Here is a 26,972-nt window from a genome sequence, read left to right as displayed (position 1 = left end):
TCTATCTATCTATCTATCTATCTATCTATCTATCTATCTATCTATCTATCTATCTATCTATCTATCTATCTATCTATCCTGTCTGTCTATCTATCCATCTATCCATTCATCTATCATCGATCTATCTTTTCCCAATACTAGCACCTGCCTTAAATGATTTCCATGAGGATACAGAGTTATACTTCACATATACTTCACTTTATACATGAGTTACAGAGTTATACTTCACATAAAGTCCCCGGAATGTGGCAATGTTGTGGCATTTGCTATCTTTGAGTGAAAACCATGAGAATTTACCTATGGCTACCTCTCCTAACCATGGGTCTTAGTATCCATGTTAATGTGTGTGGAAGTTAATTCTAACATGTCAGCATGACTACTACCTAGCCATATAACACAAAACTTGAAGGGGAATTGTTAATTCGTTAGAATAAAGGTCCTCTAAAGTTAAAATCTGTAATTTCCCCCTCCCCCCTCTCTGATATAAACTGTAAGTTTAAATTTAAATTTAATTTTTTTTCCAGATAAGGTTGTAAGTTTAAAAGATGAAGTAAAACTTATTAATTGCTTTGTTTAAAGCATTATCCTTGCTTAAGAGCCCTCAACTATTCTGAACCCTATTTAAGGACGGTTGTCCCTTCTAGGCACAGAATGACCTTTCTTTATTTCCCTATGCCCTGGCCTACCTACCTGCCTGCCCAGTACTGACCATGCTAAGTGCATATAATACTCTGTGCTCCTACTGATGCTACCAAAAGCAAAGCTTCCTGCCTGTACTAGGCTGATTCTAAAACAGAGCTTCATCTTCAAAGCCTTTCCTAACTACTTCTTGTCTCAGAGCCCATCATCCTAGGTAAAATTAGCATTCCCCACTCTGATTCCATGGCACTTTGTTTGTTCCTCTGTGACAGTTCTTTTCATGTTCACTCCTGTAATGATTAGTTGTACGTGTTCCTCCCTGACGAGGCTGTGGGTGCCTTCAAGGCAGGAATCACATCTTACTCATCTTCATACCCAATGCTGAGTGCTGTCGGAAGTCAATAAATGGTGTTTGAGTTATTTTAAATTTTCATGGGCACATTAGAAGGAAGAATCTGGGAGGAAAGAGGCTCAGGTTATGAGAAATAAAATTGGTTCAGTACAAAAATTCTACTTCTTTGGAGATGTTTACCTCTTAGCTCAGTTTTTTACCTCCTTTCTCCTGTCTACCCTGACTCAGAGGGCTTGAGCAAAGAAGATACTCTGAAAAAACATGTGTTTGCTTTCCATTTAGCTTATCAGCAGCCTGAAGGGTAAGGATTGCCTGTCTCAAGGTCACTTGATTCCCGCTGAAGTGTGAGACGATTCAGTGCTTTGGAGACTGTGCAGTTTATGGAAGATGCTGCTGTGCTTGTCAGACTGTTCAGTGTGGAGAGGGGGAATGGAAAGAAACACACTGAAGGCCAGAGGCATTGTAATAAAAAGGCTGGAAACAGCTCTTTTTATATAAATGAACTCTTATAAAGTCATAGCTGACAGTGGAAAAGACCAGATAGAACTTATTTCTTTTGGGCCTTGGACTTACAAATGTACCCCATTTACTCTGTGTCTGGCATTGTGTTATGGGCTGGAATAGAGTGGTAGATGATTCAAGATTCCTGGTTTTGTGGAATTCATAGTTCAGCCTCAGACAGTTGTGTAAGGCAGAAGCTGAACGTGGAGTATAGTCAGTCCTTTCTGGAGCTGTGCATAAGGATGTCTAAAGATGAATTAATAAGTTTTACTGCAGGGAAAACTTGGTGGAAGTAAGCTTAGTTGCAAAGACTGAAGAGTCCTGGGAAGAGAGGTATGTTTCAGACAGAAGGAACTAAGAAAGAAAGGGTTCTGATAAAATCTATGAAGGGGCTGTTAGTAAATGCATTAGGCTCTGCACTCTGTAGGGTCTCTGTTGTGGGTACTAATCTCTGTCGTAGCAGGAATACAGCCATGTACAATGAATGAGTGAATGGGCATGACCTTGTTTCAATAAAACTTTATTAACAAAAGCTGGCAACCACCGAGTCAAAGTTTGTTGAACACTTTGTTGTCCCTTGACCTAGAATACTTTTTTTTATTTAAAGAGATCTACAAAGGCTTTCTCCAGCTCTTCATTCAAGTCTCTTGGCCTTATCTTCTCTACAATAGCACTTACAGATTCTAACACTTCCTTTTGGAAGTATTGGAACTCGGTGGCGGGGGGACCTATTGCTCTCAGGAAATAACTGGTGATGGTCTCTATCACCTTAGACAGATGGGTAGACTGTGAATGACTGAGAGGAAATGGCTGTCTTTAAGCTACAGAGCAGATTGCACTAGACTGCGAGGGCCTAACTCCAGCCTTATGGACTCAGTTCTGCAAAGGTTTCCTCAGGTCTGTGCACTGCAGTTTGCTGTGTGGTAAATGAGGAGCCTCAGGGTGGCTTCTCTCCTCCTAAAGAGCATGTATTTTTAATGAGCCCCCATAGCTCAGTATGGCTGTAAATTTCTTATCATGTTCTGAAGTCCAGATAGGTTCAATTATTTTTTTTTCAAGTGTCTTACTGTATCCTATCTATGTCTGGGACTTCAGTTCATGGTATGAGTATATTAATGTGTCCTCATCTATACCCTGTAGCTATGATTGATCAGAATATATTTTCTGATGAATAATTGCAAGCTCTGATCTTCTGATGTTGAAATCTATAGCAGTAGGAAGTCCCAGAAGAACTTGACAAGACTCACATTTAACAACAACCTCTAAGTGGACAGCATTAAGCACTCACATAAGGGGTCCCTTTGTAAATACCATAGAGACTGATTTCAATGAAACAAAACAACAAACAAAGCAACAAACCAAAAACATCAAACTGCTTTAAGAGCATTCCAAAGAACTTACATTTCCTGGCTACCTTTAAAAAAAAAGTCTTTTCAACTCCCTGTCCAAAGCATAAACTAAAGGAATAGAAAAGTGAAATTGTATTTAGTAGACCATTTGGTTTTTCCCAAAGTTTTCTAGGGCATCAGGAATGTAGGTCCATCAAAAGGACCTTTCACTGTCACTCGGAATGTCTTTTCTTCTGTAAACATCACCATCCTTTAGAACTGCTTTGACCTGTAGTTTTCTACTTTTTTCCACGTTCTTTTTTTGTTTCTAAATTTACTTTTTTAAACTTTATTGTAAGGGTGACGTACAGAGGAGTTACAGTCCCATAAATAAGGTAATGAGTACATTTCTTGTTGAACAGTATTATCCCTCCTTCGTTTTCTCCCACTGTCAATCCCCTCCAACTCCCCTCTCCCCCAAATGGTGAAGTTCATTGCCAACATAGTGTCGTGTATTGGTTCACCTTTTGTCCTTTGCCTCACCAGTTTGTTTTTCTCCTTCCCTCCTCCATATCAGATAAACATATATACAAGACATAGGGTGCCAAAATCAACAACGGTGACAACAGTGGATAAACCAAAGGGGAGAAAAATGAATGAAAAAATGAGTAACTTTACACAGTACATTAAAACCAACTAAATACAGGGCTGGAAGGTGGCTCAGTGGTAGAGTGCTTGCCTTGCATGCATGAGGCCCTGGGTTCGATTCCTCAGCACCACGTAAGCAGAAAAAGCCAGAAGTGGCACTGTGGCTGAATTGGTAGAATGTTAGCTTTGAGCTGAAGAGCTGAGAGATAGCACCCAGGCCCCAAGTTCAGGCCCCATGACTGACAAAGAAAGAAAGAAAGAAAGAAACCTCTTGTTTCCATATCTTGGAGTTCATTTTGATTAACATCATTTTATTTGGTCATATGTGCATAGCTATTGAGCTAGTGTGATCCACTGTTAGGCCTATCCTAGACATATACAATTATTACAAATGAGGGAAACCATGGAGCCTATGTTTCTTTGAGTCTGGCTTACTTCACTTAATATGATTTTTTCCAAGTCTTTCCTATTTTGTTATGGATAGGGCAGCGTCATGCTTTCTGTTAGCACAGTAGGCAGTGTGTCAATCTCATAATTGGAAGGTCCTGAGATTTCTACTTCTAATCTAGTTGTGGTACCCAGTTGAAGAAAATATTCTTAACCTAAACAACATGAAAAGACAATTTACTGAGAGCTTGTTTTTTATCTGCTTTCCGGCAACAACATTTCATCCATTGGCCCTGGTTCTATTCCGGTAGAACCACTCAACACATTGGCTTTTTCTTGCTTGTGGCAATTCTCCATAAGGTATAGAAGGCCCTCCCTCCCTTCCCCCACAAGTCCTCCCTTCCTCATTCTGCAAATCAAATGTTCATTCAGCCATTCTTCATCTGACGGGGTCTTTGAGTCCTCTTTAGTTGGCTCTTCCCTCTGGAGACATTCCATTTTGTCAGTGTCCTTCTTAAAGTGACTCAACAGTGTAGAGGACCATATGGTGAAGGCCATAGATTTTTAAGCCACACTGCCTCTTTATTTATAGCTCTGAAACCTTGGTTTAGTGATGCACCTTTCCTGAATATCAGTAATGGCATCTGAAAAATTAGAAAAGCAGACCGCTCACATCTACTTGTCTTGAGTAATAAACAAATGCTTAGTAAAATCATCAGGGAATTGCCAGAACAAAGGTTGAAGATATGGCATTTGGGATAAAAATAAGAGCTGTTAATTCTCCATGAAGTTATGGAGAATCATCATCTCCATAAGGTTTACATCAGTGCCATATGGTTTGCGTTTCAGAGTAAAGTGTACATGGAGATTCTTTGCCAGTTTTTATCCCAACATGCTAATAATTGATTCACAGCAAAGTCCTTCTTCTCTTCCTCCTCTTCTTCCTTCTCCTCTTCCTTTCCCTCTTTCTCCTCTTCCTCCTTCTCCTTGTCTCTTCTCCACCTTCTTCTCTATCTCTGTGGCTTGCTTTAGACAGTCTGTTTCTTGTCTGCTCTTTGGTAAGGTGAGGATGATTTCTATTTGGCACATAGAAAATGAGTTCTTGTCCGAACTTACCTATGTGTTCACTGAGTTACCTTGGGCCAGACACTTGCTGTGAGCCTCAATTTGTTGGATATTTTGGATCCTTAAAATTAATGAAGGAAAATGTTGGATTCCAAAGTATGTTCTATTTCTAAAATTCAACCTGTTCTCTGTAATCTAGCAGACATGCCATCCTTAGATGTGTTATCAGGTCCCAGTGGCTCAGATTGTGTCCTTTATTTTCATTGTGTACCTAGGAATCTCCTCCCTGGTACTACATATTAGTAAGTCGTCAGTAATATTTAGATAGCTCCTACAGGTGTTACCTTCTCTAAGTGGCTGTGAATTCAAATTCTGTTAAAATTACCATGTCATTCTGAAGGGAAGTACTGTTGAACATGAGATTCTACCAATACTTTACCATTTTTTATACTTATTCTCTTTGGGAGTAGGTTTCCTTCCTTCCTTCCTCCTTCTTTCCTTCCTTCCTTCCTCTTTCTTTTTTTTCCTTCTTCCCTCCCTCCCTCCTTCCTTCCCTTCCCTTCCTTTCCTTCCTACTTCCCTTCCTTCCTTTCCCCCTTCCTTCCTTCCTTTCTTTTTCTTTCTGGATATAATCACTATTCTTAACAACTTTTCATTTTTCTATTTTATTTAATTCACAGAGTTTGAAGTAATAAGAATTTCCATGTATCTTATGCCTAGTTTCCCTCTTAACATCTCATATTACTCAGAAGCATTTGTTATCACAATCAATCATCAATTAAAAATCAGTGTATCAATTTATATTTATACATTACAGTTGTTCAAAGTGCCTACTTCATTCAGAATTTCCTTCTTTGTTTCCTTCCTTCCTTCCTTCCTTCCTTCCTTCCTTCTTTCCTTCCCTTTTTACTTTCCCTACCTCCCCTCTTTCCTTCCTTCTTCTCTGCCTCCCTCCCATCTTTCCCTCCTTCATTCTCCTCTCATTTTCTCTGCCTCTGTTCCTTTATGCCTTTCTTCCTTCCATGCTACCCTCCCTTCTTTCTCTCCCTCTCTGCCTGCTTTCCTTTATTCCTTTTTGAAATATTTTTAGGTAGGGTCTTGTTATATAGCTCAGGCTGTCCTGGAATTCATGATCCTTTTCCCTAAGCTTCCCAAGTGCTGGGATTGCAGGTGTATGCCACCTTGCTCAGCCTCCATCATTTTTTTCTTCTGTTCTACAATAATAAATAATGCTTAGTTGCCATATCCTATCTCCTTAAATTCCTTGACTGTGATATTTCCTCAGTCTCCTTTACTTTTGTTTTACAACCCTGGGAGTAAAATATTAGACATAAGTTGTGATTCTGGGTTTTTTATTGTTTATTTGTTTGTTTGTTTTGGTGACAGGCCTGGGGCTTGAACTCAGGTCCGAGGCTTTTTTTTTTCCAAGGCTAACCCTCACCCACCTGAGCCACAGCTCCACTTCCAGCTTTTCTGGTAGTTAGTTGTAACTATGAGTCCTACAGACTTTCTTTTCTAGGTTGGCTTTAAGACAAAATTCTCAAATCTCAGCCTCTTCAGCCTTTTGAGGAAGATTACAGAGGTAAAGTGTCATCATCTCCTCCTGCTATATTAAGGGCTCATGCAATTAGCTTGACTCAGGACTGCTGATGTTCATCTTGATCACTTGACTGAGGTGGTCTTTGACTAGTGAACTTTTCCCATTAAACATGAGTCCTCCATCTCTTCCTGTACTATATTCCTAGGAAGGAAGCCACTGCGCCCAGTCAATGGAAAAGTTTCATATTCCCCCCACTGCCCTAGGTGCATATTTCTGATGTAATGATGAAGGGACCCAGCATTCCTTAATCCTGTGGCTCTGTCATCCCCCAGTGGGGCTTTGTCATCTTCATCCAGCCCATGTTAAGAAAAAGAGAGTGTGGAGGAGAATGTTTGCTTTTAGAAGCCTTGGCCTGAAAATGGCACACATCACTTCCACTTACATTCCATATGACACTCATTCATCTGCCAAGCCTAATTGCAAGGGAGGCTAGGACATATGGTCTAGCTGGGTGCCCAGGAAAAAGAGGAAATGGATTTGAGCAAAATACTAGCAGGATTTGCTGTACTACTTTAGAGCATAAAAGATAACAAACAAACCTCTCCTCCTCCACTATCTAATAATGTAGTTATCCTTTTATTACATTTTTAAAAAGACAAGAAAAAGGAATGGAAGGACATAAAACAAACATCTTAGAATCAAATAGAGTCATATGAATTGAACAAAAAATAGCTTAATAAAAAGCTTATTTCATTGACTGTATTTTTTATTTCACTCTTCACCTGTGAACATTTATCTGTCCTGTATTCTCTCAGTATTGGAATCTAGATGTTCTCAAAGTCTGAGTTGTCTTTGCCTATCTGGAATAGCAATTTGGGATTTTTTTTCCCATGAGATTGCTATCCACTCTTCCAATGACAGATGAGATGTCTTTGCCTAATTTTCAAATGAAATTAATCCTTGATCCTTGGGGCTACCTTGCCATCTGCTACACTTCCCTGTTTAACAGCTACTTCACGTTAGTGTTTGATACAATACCTTTCATGCAGTAGATGGGGTGCTTTCTGAGGGCAGTGGGCATAGGGTCTATTTGATGCTGCCTGTATTCTGTGAATGTACTCAGGATACTAGATGTTCTAAAAAGTTCTCTCTCTCCTTCCTTGTCTCTGCCTCTGCCTCTTCCTTTCTCTCCTCTCATTACCCTTCCCTCTTCTCAGATTGGGTCACTCTGTTTCCCTGGCTGGTCTTGAACTCCTCAATTTAAATGATCCTCCTGTTTCATCTCTTAAGCATTTGGAACTACAACCATGGACTATCATGCTTGGTTCTTTCTTTAACATATAGCAAGATAGGTGTTGGTTCTCTCCCCTACTTATAAAAGATCTAGCTTACCCAGTAGTGTATACAGTATTCATTGGTACATATTTGAAGGCATTTGTACAGTAGCTGGTCAGAAACTTCTATGGTACTGGACTTGCCCTTTCCTGGATCATCTTGTAATGAAAACTCAGACTTGGAACATGCTGTGGCCTTGTCCTTAGCATTCGTGGTTGGTATAAAAGTCTGGTGCTCATTATCCTGAACTTGAGTAACTAACAAACCTGAGCTCCCAGAGTCCCAACAGGGGATAGCTTCACCATGGAAAAATAAATGTTTAATTACAGGTGCAGAAAGAGGAGCATGAAGAAAACAAACAATCTTGTGATGGCCCTAATGACTAAGCTGCCATCCACGCCGTTACCAACAAAAGCATGGCTTCTTAAAGTGATTTTAAGCTCATTAGAAATAAAATAGGAATAAGAGACAGATGTCTTTTGCTTTCCTACCATGATGTCCTGTCCTCTACTTGCTGCCCACTGTTTACTTCAGTGCCTTTGCAAGTTCAATCAATAGTTTGTTAACATAAAATCAAGGTTGTAGAGTGTGCTCTTACTTCCCTTACACTGTTGTCCACAGTTGTCTTAAATTTCATAGTTGAAACATTGAAGCTTAAGATGCACAATTTTATAGAGTGTCCCACCTCATAGTGTCACACGAACTTCACTCGAAATTCTCTATGGTTTCAGTCAAAGGAGGAGTTCTACTTTTTACATTATACGCAGACTGAGACTTCAGCTAGTAAATTAATTACTCAGACTTGGAACTTGCTGTGGCCTTGCTCTTAACATTAGCACCTGGGACTCTAAGCTGTGTCTTCTGAATCCAAAGCTAGAGTTGAGTTCACAATGGTAGACACTGCCTGTCAGCCAGGTCACTTCAAAGCAGGGAGTTATTTGTGTTGTGATTGCCCAGCTCTAGATTTTTTTCTTATACACCTTAGAGTGGGTAGGTTGGACTCATAGTCAAAAAGCATTTTACACATGTAATCATAGCTACTCAGGAGGCTGAGATCTGAGGATCATTGTTTAAAGCCAGCTGGGGCAAGAAAAGCCCTGAGACTCTTATCTCCATGTAATTTCCAAAAAAGCAGGAAGTAGAGCTGTGGCTCAAGTAGTAGAGTGCTAGCCTTGAGCAAAATAGCTCAGGGACAGCATCCAGTCCTGAGTTCAAGCTTTAGGGCTCACACACACACACACACACACACACACTCAATGAGTCCTTTACTTAAATTCTGTTAACAATCAAGGCAAAGGATTCTAATATGGCCAAACTAAATCATATAAAGATCTTTTGGTTTAAGTTTTGGATTATTTTGATAAATTAAATAAATTAAATTTTACTCAAGACACTACATAGCTATTAATCAGAATGCCTAATTTCCAGTTCCATTCTTCTTCTTTTTTTTTTTAACACCCTCTGTCTTCATTCACACTTGGCTTGGCATCTCTTTTGCTTTGTAAGATTGCTGTGAAGAGGAGATAATGATAGAATAATTTCTTCATTTTCCAAAACATGTGCTATTGAGTTTTATGTGTAAAATCTCTACTATAGATAGATGTACGTTATAGGAGAGTAAGGGAGTAGACAGAACCATTTCCATAGCACTAAACAATTCTAATCCTCAATGTAAAATTCATCTTTAACCTACACATCAGTAAATGTGTTCAGTTTAACATGCAATGTCTTGGTCAGTCTTGATGGAACAGGTGGACAAAGGATGAGATTAATGAGTACAAATTCAGACTATCCTGTCACAACTTCAGCTATTATATAGCTTCGATCTTTGCTTCAGTCATTGCCACCAGAGGCAATATTTCCCCTTTTCTTCTCATGTTTTTGTTTTGTTTTTCTTTTAAATTTGATTTTTAAATTTAAATTTTAAAAAATCTTTTTAAATTTTATTGTCAAGATGATGTACAGAGGGGTTACAGTTATATCCGTAAGGTAGTGAGTACATTTCTTTTAGAACTTGTTACCCCCTCCCTCATTTTCTCCTGCTCTGTCTCCCCCCCTGCCCATCCCCCCCGCAAGTTGTACAGTACATTTTCAACATATCGTCTCATGAGTATCACTGTTGCATTGGTTCCTTCTTTGTCCTTTGTCTCACCATTCTGTTGTTCCCCTTCCCTTCCCTAATTCAGATAAATGTGTATACAAAACCCATGGTACCAAAATCAAGTACAGTGACAACAGGGGATAAACCATAGGGGGAAAAATACAAAAGAAACAAGAAATCACATAGTACATGACAAACAACAACAACACAGAAAATCTTCAAGTTTTTAATGAAACGATTAGGGCTATAAATACAATGAAATATTTTTTACCCAACACTACAAACAGAAAGATGTGGATGTGGTATAAACTAGATGGTTGCTGGCCGTCAACACCACCATGAGACAGCTTTACATATTTATGTTAGTGGCTATGCAAAAACCTAGCTGTAGTGTACAACAGTCTATCTGATGGTATCTGTATATAGAGAACTTTTAAAGTATGGACCATTTCTGGTATGAAATACTTAAGGAATACATATGAGTGAGTTTTCTTTTTTTCCCCCCTCCTTTGGTACTGGAAGAATTATGTGCAGCACTGGGATTTCTACCTGGTGAAGTCTTTAGCAAAGGTGAAATCTGTTTCCACTTACAACTTATTGGCTTCTCATGGCCATGAGGGTTTTGTTTTTGCCAGTGGTTCTCACACAAACCATACTTTCTGGGTGTACTTGATCAGAATTTCAAAACACAGGAGCTTCTGATGACTAGTTGATATCCATCAGGAATGAGAGTCTTCCAGGGCCTGATTATCACTGCTGGAAGCTCAGGAGGAATTACGGAGGCATTTGGCTTACACAGTGATTCTGGAATGGGACCATACACTTGGTCACATTTTACAGCTAGACACCCAATGTCTGAGGAAGGAGTAGAAATCCCTTCTCCCACATTTTAGCATGCCTCTGTATTTTCCTAATTTGTAATTAGCTTTTATTTATTTACATTTGATTTATTGCCTCAAACTATCACGATGTTCCCCCTAGACAGAAGTAAAGAGAGCATAGATATATTATTGAAATACTCCCTTTCCAAGTACTAATTACATTATTGAGACATCATCGACATTTATGCATTTTGCTTATAGAATGCGTTTAACAAGTTGCAAGTGTGCATTTTTTAATAAACAAAATAAAAATTCGAATGATGATTTCATTTTGTTTTGCAGAACCCCAGCTGAAAGGAATCGTGACAAGGTTATTCAGCCAGCAGGGATATTTCCTGCAGATGCATCCAGATGGTACCATTGACGGGACCAAGGACGAGAACAGCGACTACAGTAAGGAACATGAGTTTCTTGAAATCCCAGTACACAACAAACCTGTATCTTAGATTTAAAGCGTGGCCAGGCTGCCTTCTGAGCAAGTTAACTGCTAGGGAGTCAGGGTCTTTTTTCTTTATCCTTCTTGCCAAGAATCTGCTACAGCAAATCAGAGGTTATCTACTAATACAAACAAACAAAGAAGAAGGTAGGAAGTTAAATAAGAAAGTAGGAAGCTTGCAGGATTTCAGCTAATCCATGGATAAGGATTATTTATCATTCATTCATTCATTTATCTGTGTCATTCCTGGGGTTTGAACTCAGGGCCTGGGCAGTATCCCTGAGGTTACCCCCCCCCCCTTTACCACTGGAGTCACAACTCCACTTCTTTTTTTTTTTTTTTTTTTGGGTAGTCAACAGTAGATAAGAGTCTTACAGACTTTTCTGCCCAGTATGTCTTTGAACATGGTTGTCAGATCTCACCCTTCTGAGTGGCTTTGATTGCAGTTGTGAGCCGTGGGTATCTAATGAGGATTTCTTTCCATTGTAGCGTTTCTCATCAGAGAGATAAGTACTTCTAGGGACAATATTAACTCTCTAACACAAGACAGTAGTTACATCCTAGGCTTAGATGATGGACATAATTTGGGATAAATAGAATTACTTCTAGATGGCAGAGTGGCTCATGTGGAGTACCTGCCTTGCCTAGCATGTCTGAGGCCCTGAGTTCAGCCCCTAACATTGCTCAGCAACAACAAAAACTTGCTTCTAAAGGTAAACATTGAATCCATGCATATGTTATTTCACTTTGATTAAGAATAAAAGTAAAGGAACTTTTTTCAGGAACTTTATATATATGATGATGATGTTTTCTAGTACAAATTATAGAAACAAGAGAATAGACAAGGATGAAATTTTTACAAAAAATTTGAACTAGGAGTACCATATATTACAATAATTAACAATAATATCTTTATAAATCATCTGTAAGCATTTAACTTGAGAGTTGATAGTTCAGTATCTAAATGCAATCATAAAAGCACACATTTGTACTTTAGAAGAAATTTCAAATATAAGCTTCAGAGACAAAAATGGAAGCTATCATATCTTTCAGCATCTCCATAATCCTATGGGTAAGTCAGGGTAAATGCACAGATTCTAAACATATTCAGTGTCTGTTATTTTCCTTTTTTTTCTGTATATACCACTAAATCTTAATGACTCTAAATAGCCATTAAATATCTATCCAGTTAGGTCATGATTCTGATGGACATGTGGTTCCGCTGACAATTTACCAAACTGAATATGGCAATCTAGGAAGTGTGATAATTTACAGTGATATATCTTTTAAATTAACAAGATTTGAGGAAAGATTCGAAATCCTTAAATTGGCAAGATGCTCTTGTCCACCCTTTCTAAATTTTCTTTGTTCCTTTAATATTGTGCACTGCAAAATACAAATTACAATAAAGAAAGGATGCTATTATGAAGAATTTCCTCCCAGCTCTCTTGTTCTAGGTTTTTGACAAAGTAGATGATTAGCTTATTGTGGTATGCATTGTTGGTTTGTGTTGCTGTGAATGCATTCTCTAAAAGAACTTGGGTTTTCAATTCATGACTGAAGAATTAAGGAGCTCTTTTCTCCATAAAGGATTGTCATCTATTATATTTGTACTTAGTTGTAGATTTAGAGAGACTACAATTATGAAAGGAAACCATGAGGAAACTGCTTCGTTGGGTCACCCATGTTAATTCTGAGGTCTTTAGATCTCTGTTCTTTTTTTCAACAAGTATGACCCTTACCAGGGGATAAGGGTAGGGACACTGAACAGTTTCTAGAAAAGTTCATTGAATGTGCTTGCTTGGCTGATGATGGGGTTACCACTAGTTTTCTACATAGATACATTTATGTAAGTATCTTTCTATACGGAGAATAAAAATATAAATCAGTGTAACAATATACAAATCAATGTGGTGCATGCATATGTCCCTCCCACATACCATATACCCTGAGGAGGATTTGATGGATGGGTTTTGTCAAATGCTTTTTCGAAACTGACAGAACTTATGCATTTGAACCACATTTTTATTAAGGTCAACTGCTGCACACCTTTCAGTAAATTGCTATTGAATTGGTTTAGATGTACAAAATATAATGGATAATACAAATTCATCTGGATACCCATCACCAGCTTAAAAAAGTAATTAAAAATTTCAATACATTTGAACTCCCTGTGGATTCTTTTTGATGGAATTCTGCTTTCCTTCTTTACCAACGTAATCACTTTCCTGATTTGGCTTTTCTTATCATAGCATAGTTTTAAAATATATCTACTTTTGTTGAGATGTACACTTAACCACCCTATAATATTTTTGGCACATTTTAAGCTTTTGATTACATGTGAACATTATTAATTACATATATATATATATATATACTTGTATCATTAATACTGTAGTTATGAGGTTTGTACAGTTAATCTGCTCGCTTTATGTAATTCCTTCACTAAAATATTTTACTACATAAATAGGTCCAAACATATTCACCCAATCTTTTGGTGAGTAACTATTATTAATATTTTAAGACCATTTCCATCAGTGCTGATGAGATCTTTCTTATAGTTCTAGACAATCTGTTGAAAAAATAAGTCATATTGTACTTATAAACTGACATATTGAATTGAAATCCCTGTGTAAAACTACTTAATGGTAACAAAAAGTATATATAAAGTTTTTATTTTTGTACATTTTTTATTGTAAAAAATACTGTACAGAGGGGTTACAGTTACATGAGCAAGGTAATGAGTACATTTCCTATTGAGCATTGTTGCCTCCTCCTTTGTTTTCCCCCTGCCATCCCTTCACACACATCTCAACACTCTCTTCTGATAACCTATTGTGTTGGCTTTCCATCGCTATCACAAATACCTGTGATAAATTAACCTAAAAAGAGGAAAGGTTTGCATCACCTCATAGTGACAGAGCTCTCAGCCTGTGACTTATTAGCTTTGGGCTTGTTTTGACATGGTAAATAGATCATGGCAGGCCCTCATTGTGGATGAGGCCTGTTCATTTCAAGGCTGGGATGTGAAAGAAAGCACAGAAATGATACACCTCTCCAATCACTTTTAAGGGCATGGGGCTTGTCCCCAAAGAATGGATGGCTCTTCATTGGTGCCTTCTCAATGGAGATGCTGTTCTCCTAAGTATGTGGTCCAATCCTCTAACACCAGGCCTCTGGGAGACATTCTAGATCCAAACTATGCATATACTTGACTTACTTGTAGTCATAATTCCTGCAACTATTTGACAAACATATTATTGTTGGTTATTTATTTTTGATCTCTTTCCCAAGGAGGAGGACATATAATCTATAAGCAGTATTACTTTGGTCTTTCATGTATATTTAGAATGGTCTATCTTTCTTGCACATAGTAAATTTCCATCACCAACTGAGTGGGTGAATGAATGTATGAGTAGCTACCGGTGGATATGTGCTAAATTTTTTCTTGGTTATTTCCCAAATCCTTCCAACTCACATACATTCTCTCTCTCTTCCCCCCCCCTGTCTCTCTGTGGTGTGTGTGTGTGTGTGTGTGTGTGTGTGTGTTGGTACTAAGGTTTGAATTTAAGGCCTAGTGCTTGACTTTTCTGCTTAAGGCTGGTGTTCTACCACTTGAGCTGTGCCTCTAGCTCTGGCTCTTTGCTGGTTAATTGTAGATTAGAATCTTTTGAATTTGTCTTCCTGGGCTGGCTTCAGACAAAGATCCTCAGTCTGATACTCTTAATTATGTAGGATTATTGGTACAGACATGTGCCACAGACATGTGTTGTATTTTTTGTTTTGTTTTGTTTTGTTTTGTTTTTCAGTTGTGGGGCCTGAACTCTGGTCCTGGGTGCTGTCCCTCAGCTCTTCAACTCAAGGTTAGGGCTCTACCACTTGAGCCACAGCATCACTTCTGTTTTTCTGGTGGTTTATTTGAGATAAGAATCTCATGGACTTTCCTGCCTGTGCTGGCTTTGAACCATGATCCTCAGATTTGAGCCTCCTTAGTAGCTAGGTATGAGGCACCGGCACCCAGCTTCACAGACATGTTTTTAAAAGATATTTACTTTGGAAGTTATTTCAGACTTCAGAAAAATTATAAAGTTACCCAACAAGTTCCTTCAGAGTTTTTAGCCAGTTTTCCCTAACTGCACCATTTTTACCTAACAGATTATTGGACAAGGAAATGAATAAAAAGTGTTATTTACTGAGTTATGTTCAGGTTTCTCCTTTCTAAACTAATAGCTTTTTTTGCCTTTTGTTTTGATAGTACTAGAGTTTGAACTTGTATTTTCTTGCTACAAAGAAACTCTTATCACTGAACTATACTCTCAGTTGTCTAATACACTTTCCCAATATTTTCATAAAAATTCCAAATAGTTTTTTCATCTACATGTAATTTTTGTACATACTTCTGAGAGTGAAAATTAGGGCTAAAATATATCAGAATGATGATTAAATGGTAGTCAGGTTTTTTAATAGAAAAATTGTGAGTCCTTAAGTTGTTCAAATGCCTTTTCTTTCTTTACTGTGTGTGGGTGGGAAGGAAAGAAGATGGTTTGAAAAAAAATCTTGTTACTATAAGCATCTGTCAGAACTGTGCTATTTGGTTCACTAGACATCACTAGGTCCGACCAACTTTCCCATGGTATCTTGCACAGAATTGATAAAGACACCTGCTGTTTTGTTCATGGAGAAAAGACCAATTATATGTAATTGAGTACAGACTCAAATGGGTTTGTCGGCAGTAACAGATAAGAACTTCTACAAATATAATGATAACAAAACAAATTGCAGAACCGTTTAGGAACCCTGGCACAATTGCAGTTTGGAGGGTATTAATAGAAATATTTTACATAAAATTAAAATGCTCATCATTCTGCTCCACAAGTTACCACTGATGATACATTCGAAGAGGTTAAAAAATGCTGGGAAGAAACAGATGGGAATATGATGTAACCAAAGCCATTATTCACTTTTTCTTTTAACAACAACAACCAAAAAACCCATGAGTATGTTAGGAGGTTGTCTGTCTGATAGGTTAGTGCACTTGTCAAACTGCAAATGGACCAGCACTTGCTATCTAAGTGCTTGAAGCAAGGGAAAGTGGCTCATAAGAAAGTCTCTTGTTAGGTGCTTTCGTGAAGAAGCATTGTGTTCATAAGTGCTTTTTAAAGTTCTCTCCAGTCCTGAGAATGTCTTCAAAATCATTTTTAAAAGTCAGACAAGTAAATGATACAGAATAGTAAAAGCAAAAGTGTATGAAATTGAAAACGCACCAAACAGTATGTGATGGCCGGGTGTTGGCTTAGGACTCCCAGTAGACCTTGGTGTTCTGTTATATATAATTAATTTCACAGCACACAGAATTAGAGAAGGCTATTGTGAACTGATAAATCAAGAATAAGGACAGACCACTCTGGAATCATGTCTGAACCCAACAAAAACAAGGATATTGTTCAATCAAACTACAAAATAATGAGATCTTCCTCTGTCCTACATTATCTGAATGGCTAAGGCTACTTTGCCAAATACAGCTTTAACCTTACTCTGTTCTTCTTGCCTTCTTCATAAGAATTGTTAACATACCCAACCACTGAGTTACACTCCCTCTTTAAGACCTTCCTATCTGGAGAGAGCCTATAATTCTTTGAACCCTCCCCCAAATTGATGAACACATCCGATTCCTCTTAAGTGTTTTCTTATAGTCTCTTGCTGAGACCCTGTACTTCTGCTATGGTAGAATCTTTCCTCCTTGTTGTGGGGTCATTAAATCCAATGTTGGATGACCCTGGAGTGTTTGTGATATTCTTTGGCTGAAAGGCATTGGCATGATAAAAAACAATTTTCTTTTCTGCCACCTGGATATTGGTACTTTTCCCAGATACAGTTTTATGTATTTGTCATCATATAAATAAATATTATAATCACTCTCTAATTTATAATCTTTGGAAATGTATAATGTATATCTACAATATTTTTCCACTTTATACATATTGAAATAAAGAGACTTTAAGTGCTAGTTTGCTTTTGGTGGGCATTTCAGTTGTTTCTAACATTCTTTTAGCACAAATACTTCTAAAGAATATCCTTGTGCATTACTCATTTTTCATTTGTATAAGAATAAATGCTTAATAATAGTTCTAGGTTAAGAATGAATTTTCTTTTTAAAGTTTGAAAAGTACTTGCTCTCCCTTGTATAAATTTACACTAAGAATGTTTGTTTCCTTATGTTCTAGTTCACATAATATTGTCAAGTTTGGGGATCTTGTGATAGATTAAATGCAAATTCTAAGTAGAACACTTGTCATATGATATCTACATTTTCTATGACATGTGTATCTATATTTGATTGTATAATCTCTATTTTATATTTGAAGTAAATTTGTAGGTAAAGAAATGACCACATTGATATATGTGCTATATATTGTTTTTGTAACTTTTGCAGACTTTGAACATTCTCATCATACTCTTTTATTTTTCTCTAAAATGTTATTTTATCCTCTTGACTTTCCTGTTCTAAAAATGACTCATCCCAAGATGATGAAAAAAAATTCTGCATTTTTCTTTTAGCAATACCTTATTTCGAGTTTTTATACTTAATATATAATTAATCCAGGATTTATTCCTTCAGATCCTTGGATTCTAGACTTTTCATATCTTAATATTTTATTGTTCTACCTGTCAATGAAAAATACAAAGGCAGTGCCATCAGATTTTTTGCTTAATCAGATTCATTGTGTATTCGGTAGAAAGAAACACATTTCACAATATTCTGGGCCTGATTTTCAGGAATCCAGTTGAAAATGCCAAAATGTGTTCCTCCAGCTAAGTTTTCTATACAATTCCAGGTGTGCAGTGCATGGTATCACCTATCATAAATATATAGGCACAGACATAGGCAACAGAGGCTCATATTGCTAAATCAGATGATCCAAATGGCTAGGGAAAATTATCAAGGAAATCTTGTATTCCCTATGGCAAGAACATACAGATACTGCCAAAAATTATTTAATGGTTCTCACTCTTTTACAAGAAGGTCATCTCTTCTATTTCTTCTATGTGCTTGAGAATGTGAATTATAATATTCAGAGTGAAAGCTGTACATATCTAATTATAGGGATATTCTTTTTTTATCCATCTGCATTTGAAGACTATGTCTTGTATTTGTATGTTCGAAATCATATCTTAGATTATAGGTGTGAGTCACCAGTGCACGGTTCATTTGGTATTTCTTTTTTTAATTATATTTAAGTATTTGTACAAAAGACTTGCCATTTGACAAAGCAATTTATAAATACAATATTTCTTGATATTTTTTGATGTAGATATCTAGATGCTTGAGATAGTTATTGGAAATTTATATTTTTGTTGGCTCTTTCAGTTTTAATGTTTGGGGAAAGTTTGAGCGAAAGACAATTGTTTTCTTGAGTAGTTACCCTTTCACAAAAATCATCAGGGATTAACTTCCCTAATATTTTAAACTTTGGCCACTTTTTCGTAAGGCAAACGTAGAGCCATTTGAAATTGTACTCTTTCCAAACTGCTCTATAACTACTTTCTGACATATTTATAATCATAACATGAAGTGGCAGAGTCTTTTGACAGGCTCACTTGACAATTCCAATGCAGTGTTCTAGTTACAACTGGCAATGCTGTCCTTTGCTCCTAGGATTTGTAGGGATTCTCTATGCTAATGAAGGCAGCTTCTGTTGCTGGACAGGCACATCAAGCTATGTGAGTCTTTGGCTCCTACCTTCATAAGGAAAGCAGAGGTAGGGCTAGAGGTACTGAATACCCATGTCCCAAGGCCTTAAATGTGAAGGATTTGTTCCACTCATTTGATGGCCTGGAAAGAACCAAGACACAGCTCCAGAAAGATATATGATCAAATATAGATTTGGGAAATTATATAAAACTTAAAATGATATATTTAGTCTATATAGTTTTAGGCCAGGTTTCACACATGCTGATAATTACTTTTGTTTGGGACCTTTTTAATGATCTCATACACTTAGTAGGTCATCTTATCCTTCAGAAAGTTCTTCACCCCTCACAAAGCCCCAAATTAATTGATGTACTGTACTATATTTGAGCCTTAGGTTTCGTTTAGAAAAAGAAAGGCTTCAAATACAAAAGGCAATTGATCTTGCTATTATGGGGTGCTATAGTTAGTGAAAAAAATGGCATGAGCATGCAGGGAATTTAAAAAACGGTTTCACATATGTGGGAAAAATCTTAGTAGTGAGAGATTGTAAAAGAAGTAAAAGCTTTCTTGTGTTTATTAGATTTTTAGGAATAGTCAAGCAGGCTTGTGTTTCCCCTATTGGGGAAATAGGTCTTCTATCCAGCAAAATAATGGACATTTTATAAGACCCCAAAGCACAGGGCTCTCTGGATGTGTTTCATTTTGCTAGCATTTTAAGGTGAAAATTGAATGGGTTGAATCAATGGACACATATATTTCTCTCTATTTTCCTCCCATCTGCCTTGGTCCTGCAAAACTATTCAGTTTAGAATACTTGTGACCCTCCTTTCTTTTTGGTAAAATAATAATAACGATGATAATAATTATGATGATGATGATAGTATTATCACTATTATTATTGAGTGCATTAAGGGAATAGTCTGTATCTCTTAAGTATCACCATTTTAAGGCAAAGTAGCTTGGGTTGTGAGTCAAATAGCCTGACATACTCCAGGCTGTTCTTTAATAGGCTGTATGATCTTGTTTTTTTTTCCCCATTTCATAGGATTTTTTCCCAAGTCTTTCCATGTCCTTATGAATTGATCAATGTCATTCTTTTTGAATGAATTCCAATGTGTATATATACCACACTTTCTTGATCCACTCATCCACTGAGGGGCATCTGGGTTGATTCCATACCTTTGCTATGGTAAATAATACTGAAATGAACATGATTGTGCTCATAGCTTTAGTGCGGCCTTGTTTGTGGTCATTTGCGTAAATGCCCAGGAGTGGGAAAATATTACAGGAAGTTATAGGGGAAACACTAGAACTCCTTGGCACAGGTCAAAATTTTCTTAATAAAGACCCAGAACGGCAAAGCAAAGAAAGGTTGGATAAATGGAATTCCATTAAAAGGCAGAGCTCCTTCATGGCAAAGGACACAGCCAGCAAGACAAATTAGGACACCTACAAATTGGCAGAAGATCTTCACTAGCTATACAACAGAAAAGTGCTTCTTATCTAAAACATACTTAGATCTCAAAAAATTAACCCTCCCAAAACCAAATCAACCACCTCAATAATAAGTAGGCTAAAGACTTAACAAGAGACTTCTATCAGGAGAAACTAAATATGGCCAATAGACACATGAAATGATCAATATCTCTGTCCATAAAAATAAATGCAAATCAAAACAACATTGAGATTCTACCTTACCCACTTAGAATGGCCATTATCAAGAAAACTAACAATAACTGGTGGTAGGGATGTGACCAAAAAGGAATGCTTCTACATTGTTGGTGGGAATGTAAACTTTTCAACCACTCTGGAAACAGTATGAAGTTTCCTCAGAAGGCTAAAATAGAGCTCATCCATAACCCAGAGATCATTTTTTTTTCAAATCACACAAACCTTCCTGTTTGAAGAATTTGGAAAATGTGATTGCTAGTGTTCTTAACTGATGTGAATTTTTGTAAGCTTTAGGATGGCAATAATTTTTGTTTTTAGTCTGAGAAACTTTACAAAAAGGGCAGAATTATAAGATTAGAGAGTATAATAATATTTTGCATTGGATTTGAAAACATAAATGTGTGTATATGTATATGTATCCACATGTATCCATATATGCATGTATATTGTGTAATATATACATATATGTATATACATATATATGTGTTTGTATATATATGCATATATATATAACACATATTCAAATCATTTCTCAATACTTCCATGTCACAATGGACTTTTGCAGTAGTTTCCTAGTTAGCTTCTTTACTGAAGGGTTTTAATCTGTATGCAGTTTAATCTTTACAGAATGGTCAACTAAAACATAAAGCAAGATCAACTCCTCAGATCAATCTCTTCCATCAAACATAAAGGGTCAAAGCCAAATTTATCCAGTGACATAAAGTTTTGACATATAAAGTTTTCCACAAACATACTATTGTCCTCTTTCTTCCACTAGTCTCCTGTCCATTTTTTTTTATTTTTCTTTTTTTTTAATACTGCAGTGGTTCTTTTTTTTTGGGGGGGGATCCGGTAGTAGGGCCCGAACTCTGGGCCTGGGCGCTGTCCCTGAACTCTTCAGCTCAAGGGTAGCGCTCTACCACTTGAGCCACAGCGCCACTTCGGGCTTTTTTCTTTTTGCTTATGTGGTGCTGAGGAATCGAACCCAGGACCTCAGGCATGCAAGGCAAGCGCTCTACCACTGAGCCACCTTCCCAGCCCCTCCTGTCCATTTTTGAAACTCCCCTATCATAGTTATATTTCAAGACATTGTGACAAGCTATCTTCTTCTTCCTGGAATGTTGTTTCTTCAAATATCCAAATAGCCTGATCACTCATCTTCTTACCCTACTCTTTTGTAGCTAATTGATGCCAATTTAAATACTTTTGCTCAAACTGTCTCCATTGGCTAATTGAACATTTTTTTCTTACTAGAACTCTTACTACTACCTAGTAAGAAAGAAAATTCAATAAAAAGAGAAAGTATTTTAAAACTTATTTTACTATCTGTCACCACTATTGTTTCCCAAGGACATATATATATATATATATATATACATACACATATATACACACACACACATATACATATATATATATATATATATCATTTGTCTTCATTTCCTGCTGGATCATGCTATTTCTTTCACTAATTATGGCATCCTGTAATAGTAAGATAGATTGACTTTTGTATTTGAAGCCTTTCTTCTACTTAAAAAAATTTTTTTAGCTATGTGTCCTGTTTCTCCTCTGAACAAAAAATATAACTCTTTACGTACTATGCAGTTGTATCAGTGTTTATCTATTGCATATGACTTAGTTTACAGGTTCCTTGAGGGAATTGGCTGTATTAGCATATGGTAACTTCTTGGAAAAGCATAAGGTCTTACTTGGTATGGTTGGTTAATTGATAGTATAGTCAGTCTTCCATTTGAATTGAAAAGTTTAATTTGATTTAAACAGCACTGGGTCAAAGAGGTTTGTATTTTTCACTGTTGTGTTTCTGTCATCTGAAACAGTACCTGGCATTTATTAGGTATTCAGTATTCATTGAATAAATGAATGAAAGTGAATTCTGAGAACATGTCCATCAAACATGAATATGATTTTGTGGGACAACACCCAGCTTGAAGGATTAATGCAAATTGGATCATGCTTGCGTTTTGTTATGAGGATGACAGACAATTTAAGAGACTTCAAAGGAGGGAGAAGGAGTCATTTTCTATTATAAAAACAGGATGAAAATTGAGTATGCTCAGTGTGAAAAAGTAAACTGTGTAGCAAAAATAGTAAAAGAAGACACTCAAACAAGGTTACACATATCTTCAAAGTGACATGTGAGTTAATATTCATCGTGATAATTAGAGACATCTTTTCCCAAAGATATGGCAGTGGTAAATTTGTGCATAAGAGAGAAGCCCTTGCTGGGTGCCAGTGGCTCATGCCTGTAATCCTAGCTGCTCAAGAGGCTGAGATCTGAGGATTGGGGTTAAAAGCCAGCCCAAGTAGGAAAGTCTGTGAGACTCTTATCTCCAATAAATCATCAGAAAAACAGAAGTGGCACTGTGGGTCAAGTGGTAGAGCACTTGCTTTGAGCTGAAGAGCTGAGGGACAGTGCCCAGACCCAGAGTTCAAGTCCCATGACTGACTTACAAGAGAGTGGGAGACAGAGAGGGAGAGGGAGAGGGAGAGGGAGAGAGGGGGTGGGGGAGAGAGGCCCTAGATCTCACAGCCTAAATTTAAACCTGTTTTTGTGAAAAGAAAATACATATTCATTCAGATACTGGAAATGGTCAAGTATTTTAATCAGTTACATATTGTTCAAATTCATTTGAAATACATCACTTGACCTTGCAATTCTGAGATGTGAGTTATTTATTCAAGGCAGAGTAAGTAGAATTTGGTTCTAGTATGCCCATTTCCTTTCTTCCTCTAAAAATTTGTAGCTTGAGAGTTTGTATAGAATTATCCATATGTTTTATTTATTTATTTATTTATTTTTGCCTGTCGTGGGGCTTGAACTCTGGGCCTGAGCGCTGTCCCTCAGCTCTTCAGCTCAAGGCTAGCGCTCTACCACTTGAGCCACAGCACCACTTCAGGTTTTCTGATGATTTATTGGAGATAAGAGTTTCACGGACTTTCCTGACCAGGCTGGCTTTGAACCATGATCCTCAGATCTCAGCCTCCTGAGTTGCTAGGATTACAGGCATGAGCCACCAGCACCTGACACTGTTTGATGGGTTTTTATATTTTATTATCTTTAAGTAGTTGTGTAAAGGAATTGACAATCAACAAAGCAACTTAGGAGTACAATGAATCTAGATCAGTGTCACCTCTCTCAACATTCTCATTTTGATTAAGTATTTAGTCTTTGTCATCCACTTAAGTAAGAGATAAACCATAAAGGAATGTTTATCTGGATTGGCATGGTATATTGTCATGTAGTACCACATAAAGATTATAAGTGTTCATTGAGGTATATGGAAAATAGTTGTGCAAATATTCTTCCTTCATCTGAATTTAGGGAAGATCTATAATAATATTTAAGGTTTAGTGAGCACTTTCTAAGTTTCTAATACAGGAATGAACATCTCATAACTATATACCTCAAACAAAATGCTACAACATGTGCTATAGTCCTTCTTTGTTTGGAGATGAGTACTTTGAGCACTGGAATAATTACCCCATAGTCAAGCAGAGATCTAAATAATAGACCCAGAACTGAACATGGTTTCTTAATCCAGCCTACACTTCCTCTCCAATTTCTCTTTCTTGGTCAGTCATTCCTAACACATAATAAACATATTCCTTTAAATATTATAGTACTGGTTAATTGGAGAGCTTCATGGACTTTTCTGCCCAAGCTTGCTTCAAACCAGGATCCTCAGCCTTAGCCTACTGAATAGCTAAGATTACAGGTGTGAGCTACTGGCACCTGGCAATGATGTAATCATTTTATAGGCTTTAAAGAGTCTTGTTGCATACTTCATATATCCGACATGGAAAGTTAGAGGTGTTTGAGATGTATATGCTTGTTTGTGTGTGTGTGTGTGTGTGTGTGTGTGTGTGTGTGTGTGTGTGTTTGTATTTACTCTTTCATCTATTATTCAGCAGCCTCAATAGAGTGGTACTGAGCGTGCATTCAACCAAGACCGAGTAAGGTTTTATTAGTACATCTGCTTCCCCTGACATTGAGTCAGGATATGGAGCTCTTATCCATTTCAAAGTGTCTGTACAGTATGATTAAACCCACTATTCTAGGGTGCATCTCTAGGATATTTCTTTCTTAGGTATTATCAGAAGATATCATTTTATTGTTTCTTTAGTATGTATCAAAGGCCATTTCTTATGCTTGAAGAAATAACATATTATTATGAATAGCCCATAGGATTTTAGAGACAGAATGAGTAATAGCAGACATTTTTTTCTATATATATGTATATATAATATTTAAGTAGTTGTACAGAGGAATTGCCAATCACCAAAGCAGTTTAAGAACACAATGCATCTTGATCAGTGTCACCTCTTTCAACACCTTACCCATCTGTCCCAATCTACTACCCCTTCCCTCATTTTTTTCTGAATTTGTAGTATAGACATTTTTCATTTACCAGCTGTGCAAACTCAGGCAATCAGGTCAGCAATTAGAGATGATAGTTTTGTAAAATGAGAATTTTAGGTAAGGATTTGAGGTTGATATCACATTTACCTTCATGGGAGGAAGTGTTTTGAAGGTAAGTGGGGAATTCCATGTCCTCTGGAGTACAATCAGGAATAACTTCCAGGAAAACGAAGGACTTGAAGTAGAAGTTTGATGGGTTGTGTAAGAGAACTACTGAAGCATATTTGTAGTTTCAACACTCATTTAGGATCTAAACCTAGCCTTCTCAAATTTTGGGGAAATTAATGTTTTGTTTAGACAGGACTGACCCTGCTGCATTGCAATTTCCCTTTTGAGGGGTTAGAATGAGTGCTTCTCATTCTTGCTGCTGCAGATAATATGAGCAGGGAAGTCTTATGTTTCCTGTATGAGAAGGAAGATAACTCATCTCCTTCCCAGTAGTCAAATCCTACAACTGTGGTTCCAAATGGTGCCAGGTTATAGTTAGCTGGGTAACTTTTTTTGTGTGAAAATACCGTACAGAGGGGTTACAATTACATGGGCAAGGTAATGAGTGCATTTCTTATCAAGCATTGTTGCATCCTTCTTTGTTTCCCCTTCCTATCCCTTCCCATCTCCCCCTCACCATGTGGCAAAGTTGTAAAGTTCATTTTTGACATAACATTTTGTATATCTTATTGTTGCAATGGGTCCACCTGTATCCCTATTTAAATAATTTGTTTTAGCAGATGAATGGATCAAGAAAATGTGGTATATATACACAATGGAATTCTATGCCTCCATCAGAAAGAATGACATTGCCCCATTTGTTAGGAAATGGAAAAACTTGGAAAAAATTATATTAAGTGAAGTAAGCCAGGCCCGAAGAAACATAGGTCCCATGGTTTCCCTTATTTGCAGTATCTAGTATATGTGTGAGTCAAGCGGAAAAGGTCAGATAATGTGATGTTAAGAGAATGAACCCTTAGATATGTATTTTAATATTTTTTCTTTCATGCATGTGTTTCTAACGCATTTATAAGATTACTTCTTTGTTGCTTTGTATGTCCCTCCCCCACAGTATAACCCTTGCTTTCACTATATTTGATGTCAGTATAACTTGTGGAGGAGATGGGGAAAAACCAGTTGTTTAAGGATACAGGTGGACCTGTTGCAACAATGAGAAGTACAAGTTGTCATGTCCAAAACGAGCTTTACAACGTCGGTGCGGGGGTGGGGGGGTGGGGGTGGGGAGGGGATTGAGATTGGGATTGGGATTGGGATTGGGAGGGGGGAGGCTGGGAAGGGATGTGAAGGGTCAACAAAGGAGGAGGCTGCAATGCTTGGTAAGAAATGTATGCATTATCTGGCCCATGTAATTGTAACCCCTCTGTACAGTATGTTCACAAATAAAATAAAATTAAATTAAAAAAATATGTTTTTTCCCTTCCCCTTCACAAATTATACCAACATCAACTACAATGAAAACAGGGGTTATACCATAGGTAAGGTATGGAACCAACCCAGATGCTACTCAGTACATGAATAGATCATGAAAATGTGGTATATATACACAATGGAATTCTATGCCTCCATCAGAAAGAATGACATTGCCCCACTTGTTAGGAAAAAGAAAGACTTGGAAAAAATTATATTAAGTGAAGTAAGCCAGGCCCAAAGAAACATAGGTTCCATGGTTTCCCTTATTTGCAACAACTAGCATATGTCTGACACAAGCAGAAAAGGTCAGACAAGTTGATGTTAAGCGAAATGAACCTCAAGATAAGGACTCAAATGTTTTTTATTTCTTGCTATTGTTTCTAACATATTTATAAGGTATTTCTTTGTAGCTGGGTAACTTTTAAAGCTTCCAGTACCCAGGTCTCATTGTAGAAATTTTTTTTCTTTCTTTTCTTTTATTTTTTTTATTGTGAACATACTGTACAGAGGGGTTACAATTACATGGGCAAGATAA

At 37.2% G+C, this 26,972-nt stretch overlaps 1 protein-coding gene across 3 annotated transcripts in view; it reads left to right on the top strand.

Moving 5' to 3' along the window:
* Nucleotides 1-26,972, top strand: part of Fgf12 (fibroblast growth factor 12) — a 559,926-nt gene that overhangs the window by 348,967 nt on the left and 183,987 nt on the right. For all 3 annotated transcript variants that reach the window (XM_013019387.1, XM_013019388.1, XM_013019386.1), the window contains one exon: nt 11,060-11,170. In XM_013019387.1, the coding sequence (XP_012874841.1) occupies nt 11,060-11,170 (111 nt within the window). The remainder of the gene's footprint in view (nt 1-11,059; nt 11,171-26,972) is intronic.

The sequence above is a fragment of the Dipodomys ordii genome, unplaced genomic scaffold, assembly GCF_000151885.1.
Source record: "Dipodomys ordii isolate 6190 unplaced genomic scaffold, Dord_2.0 Scaffold45, whole genome shotgun sequence".
NCBI lineage: Eukaryota > Metazoa > Chordata > Mammalia > Rodentia > Heteromyidae > Dipodomys > Dipodomys ordii.
This window is presented reverse-complemented; position numbering and strand designations above follow the sequence as displayed.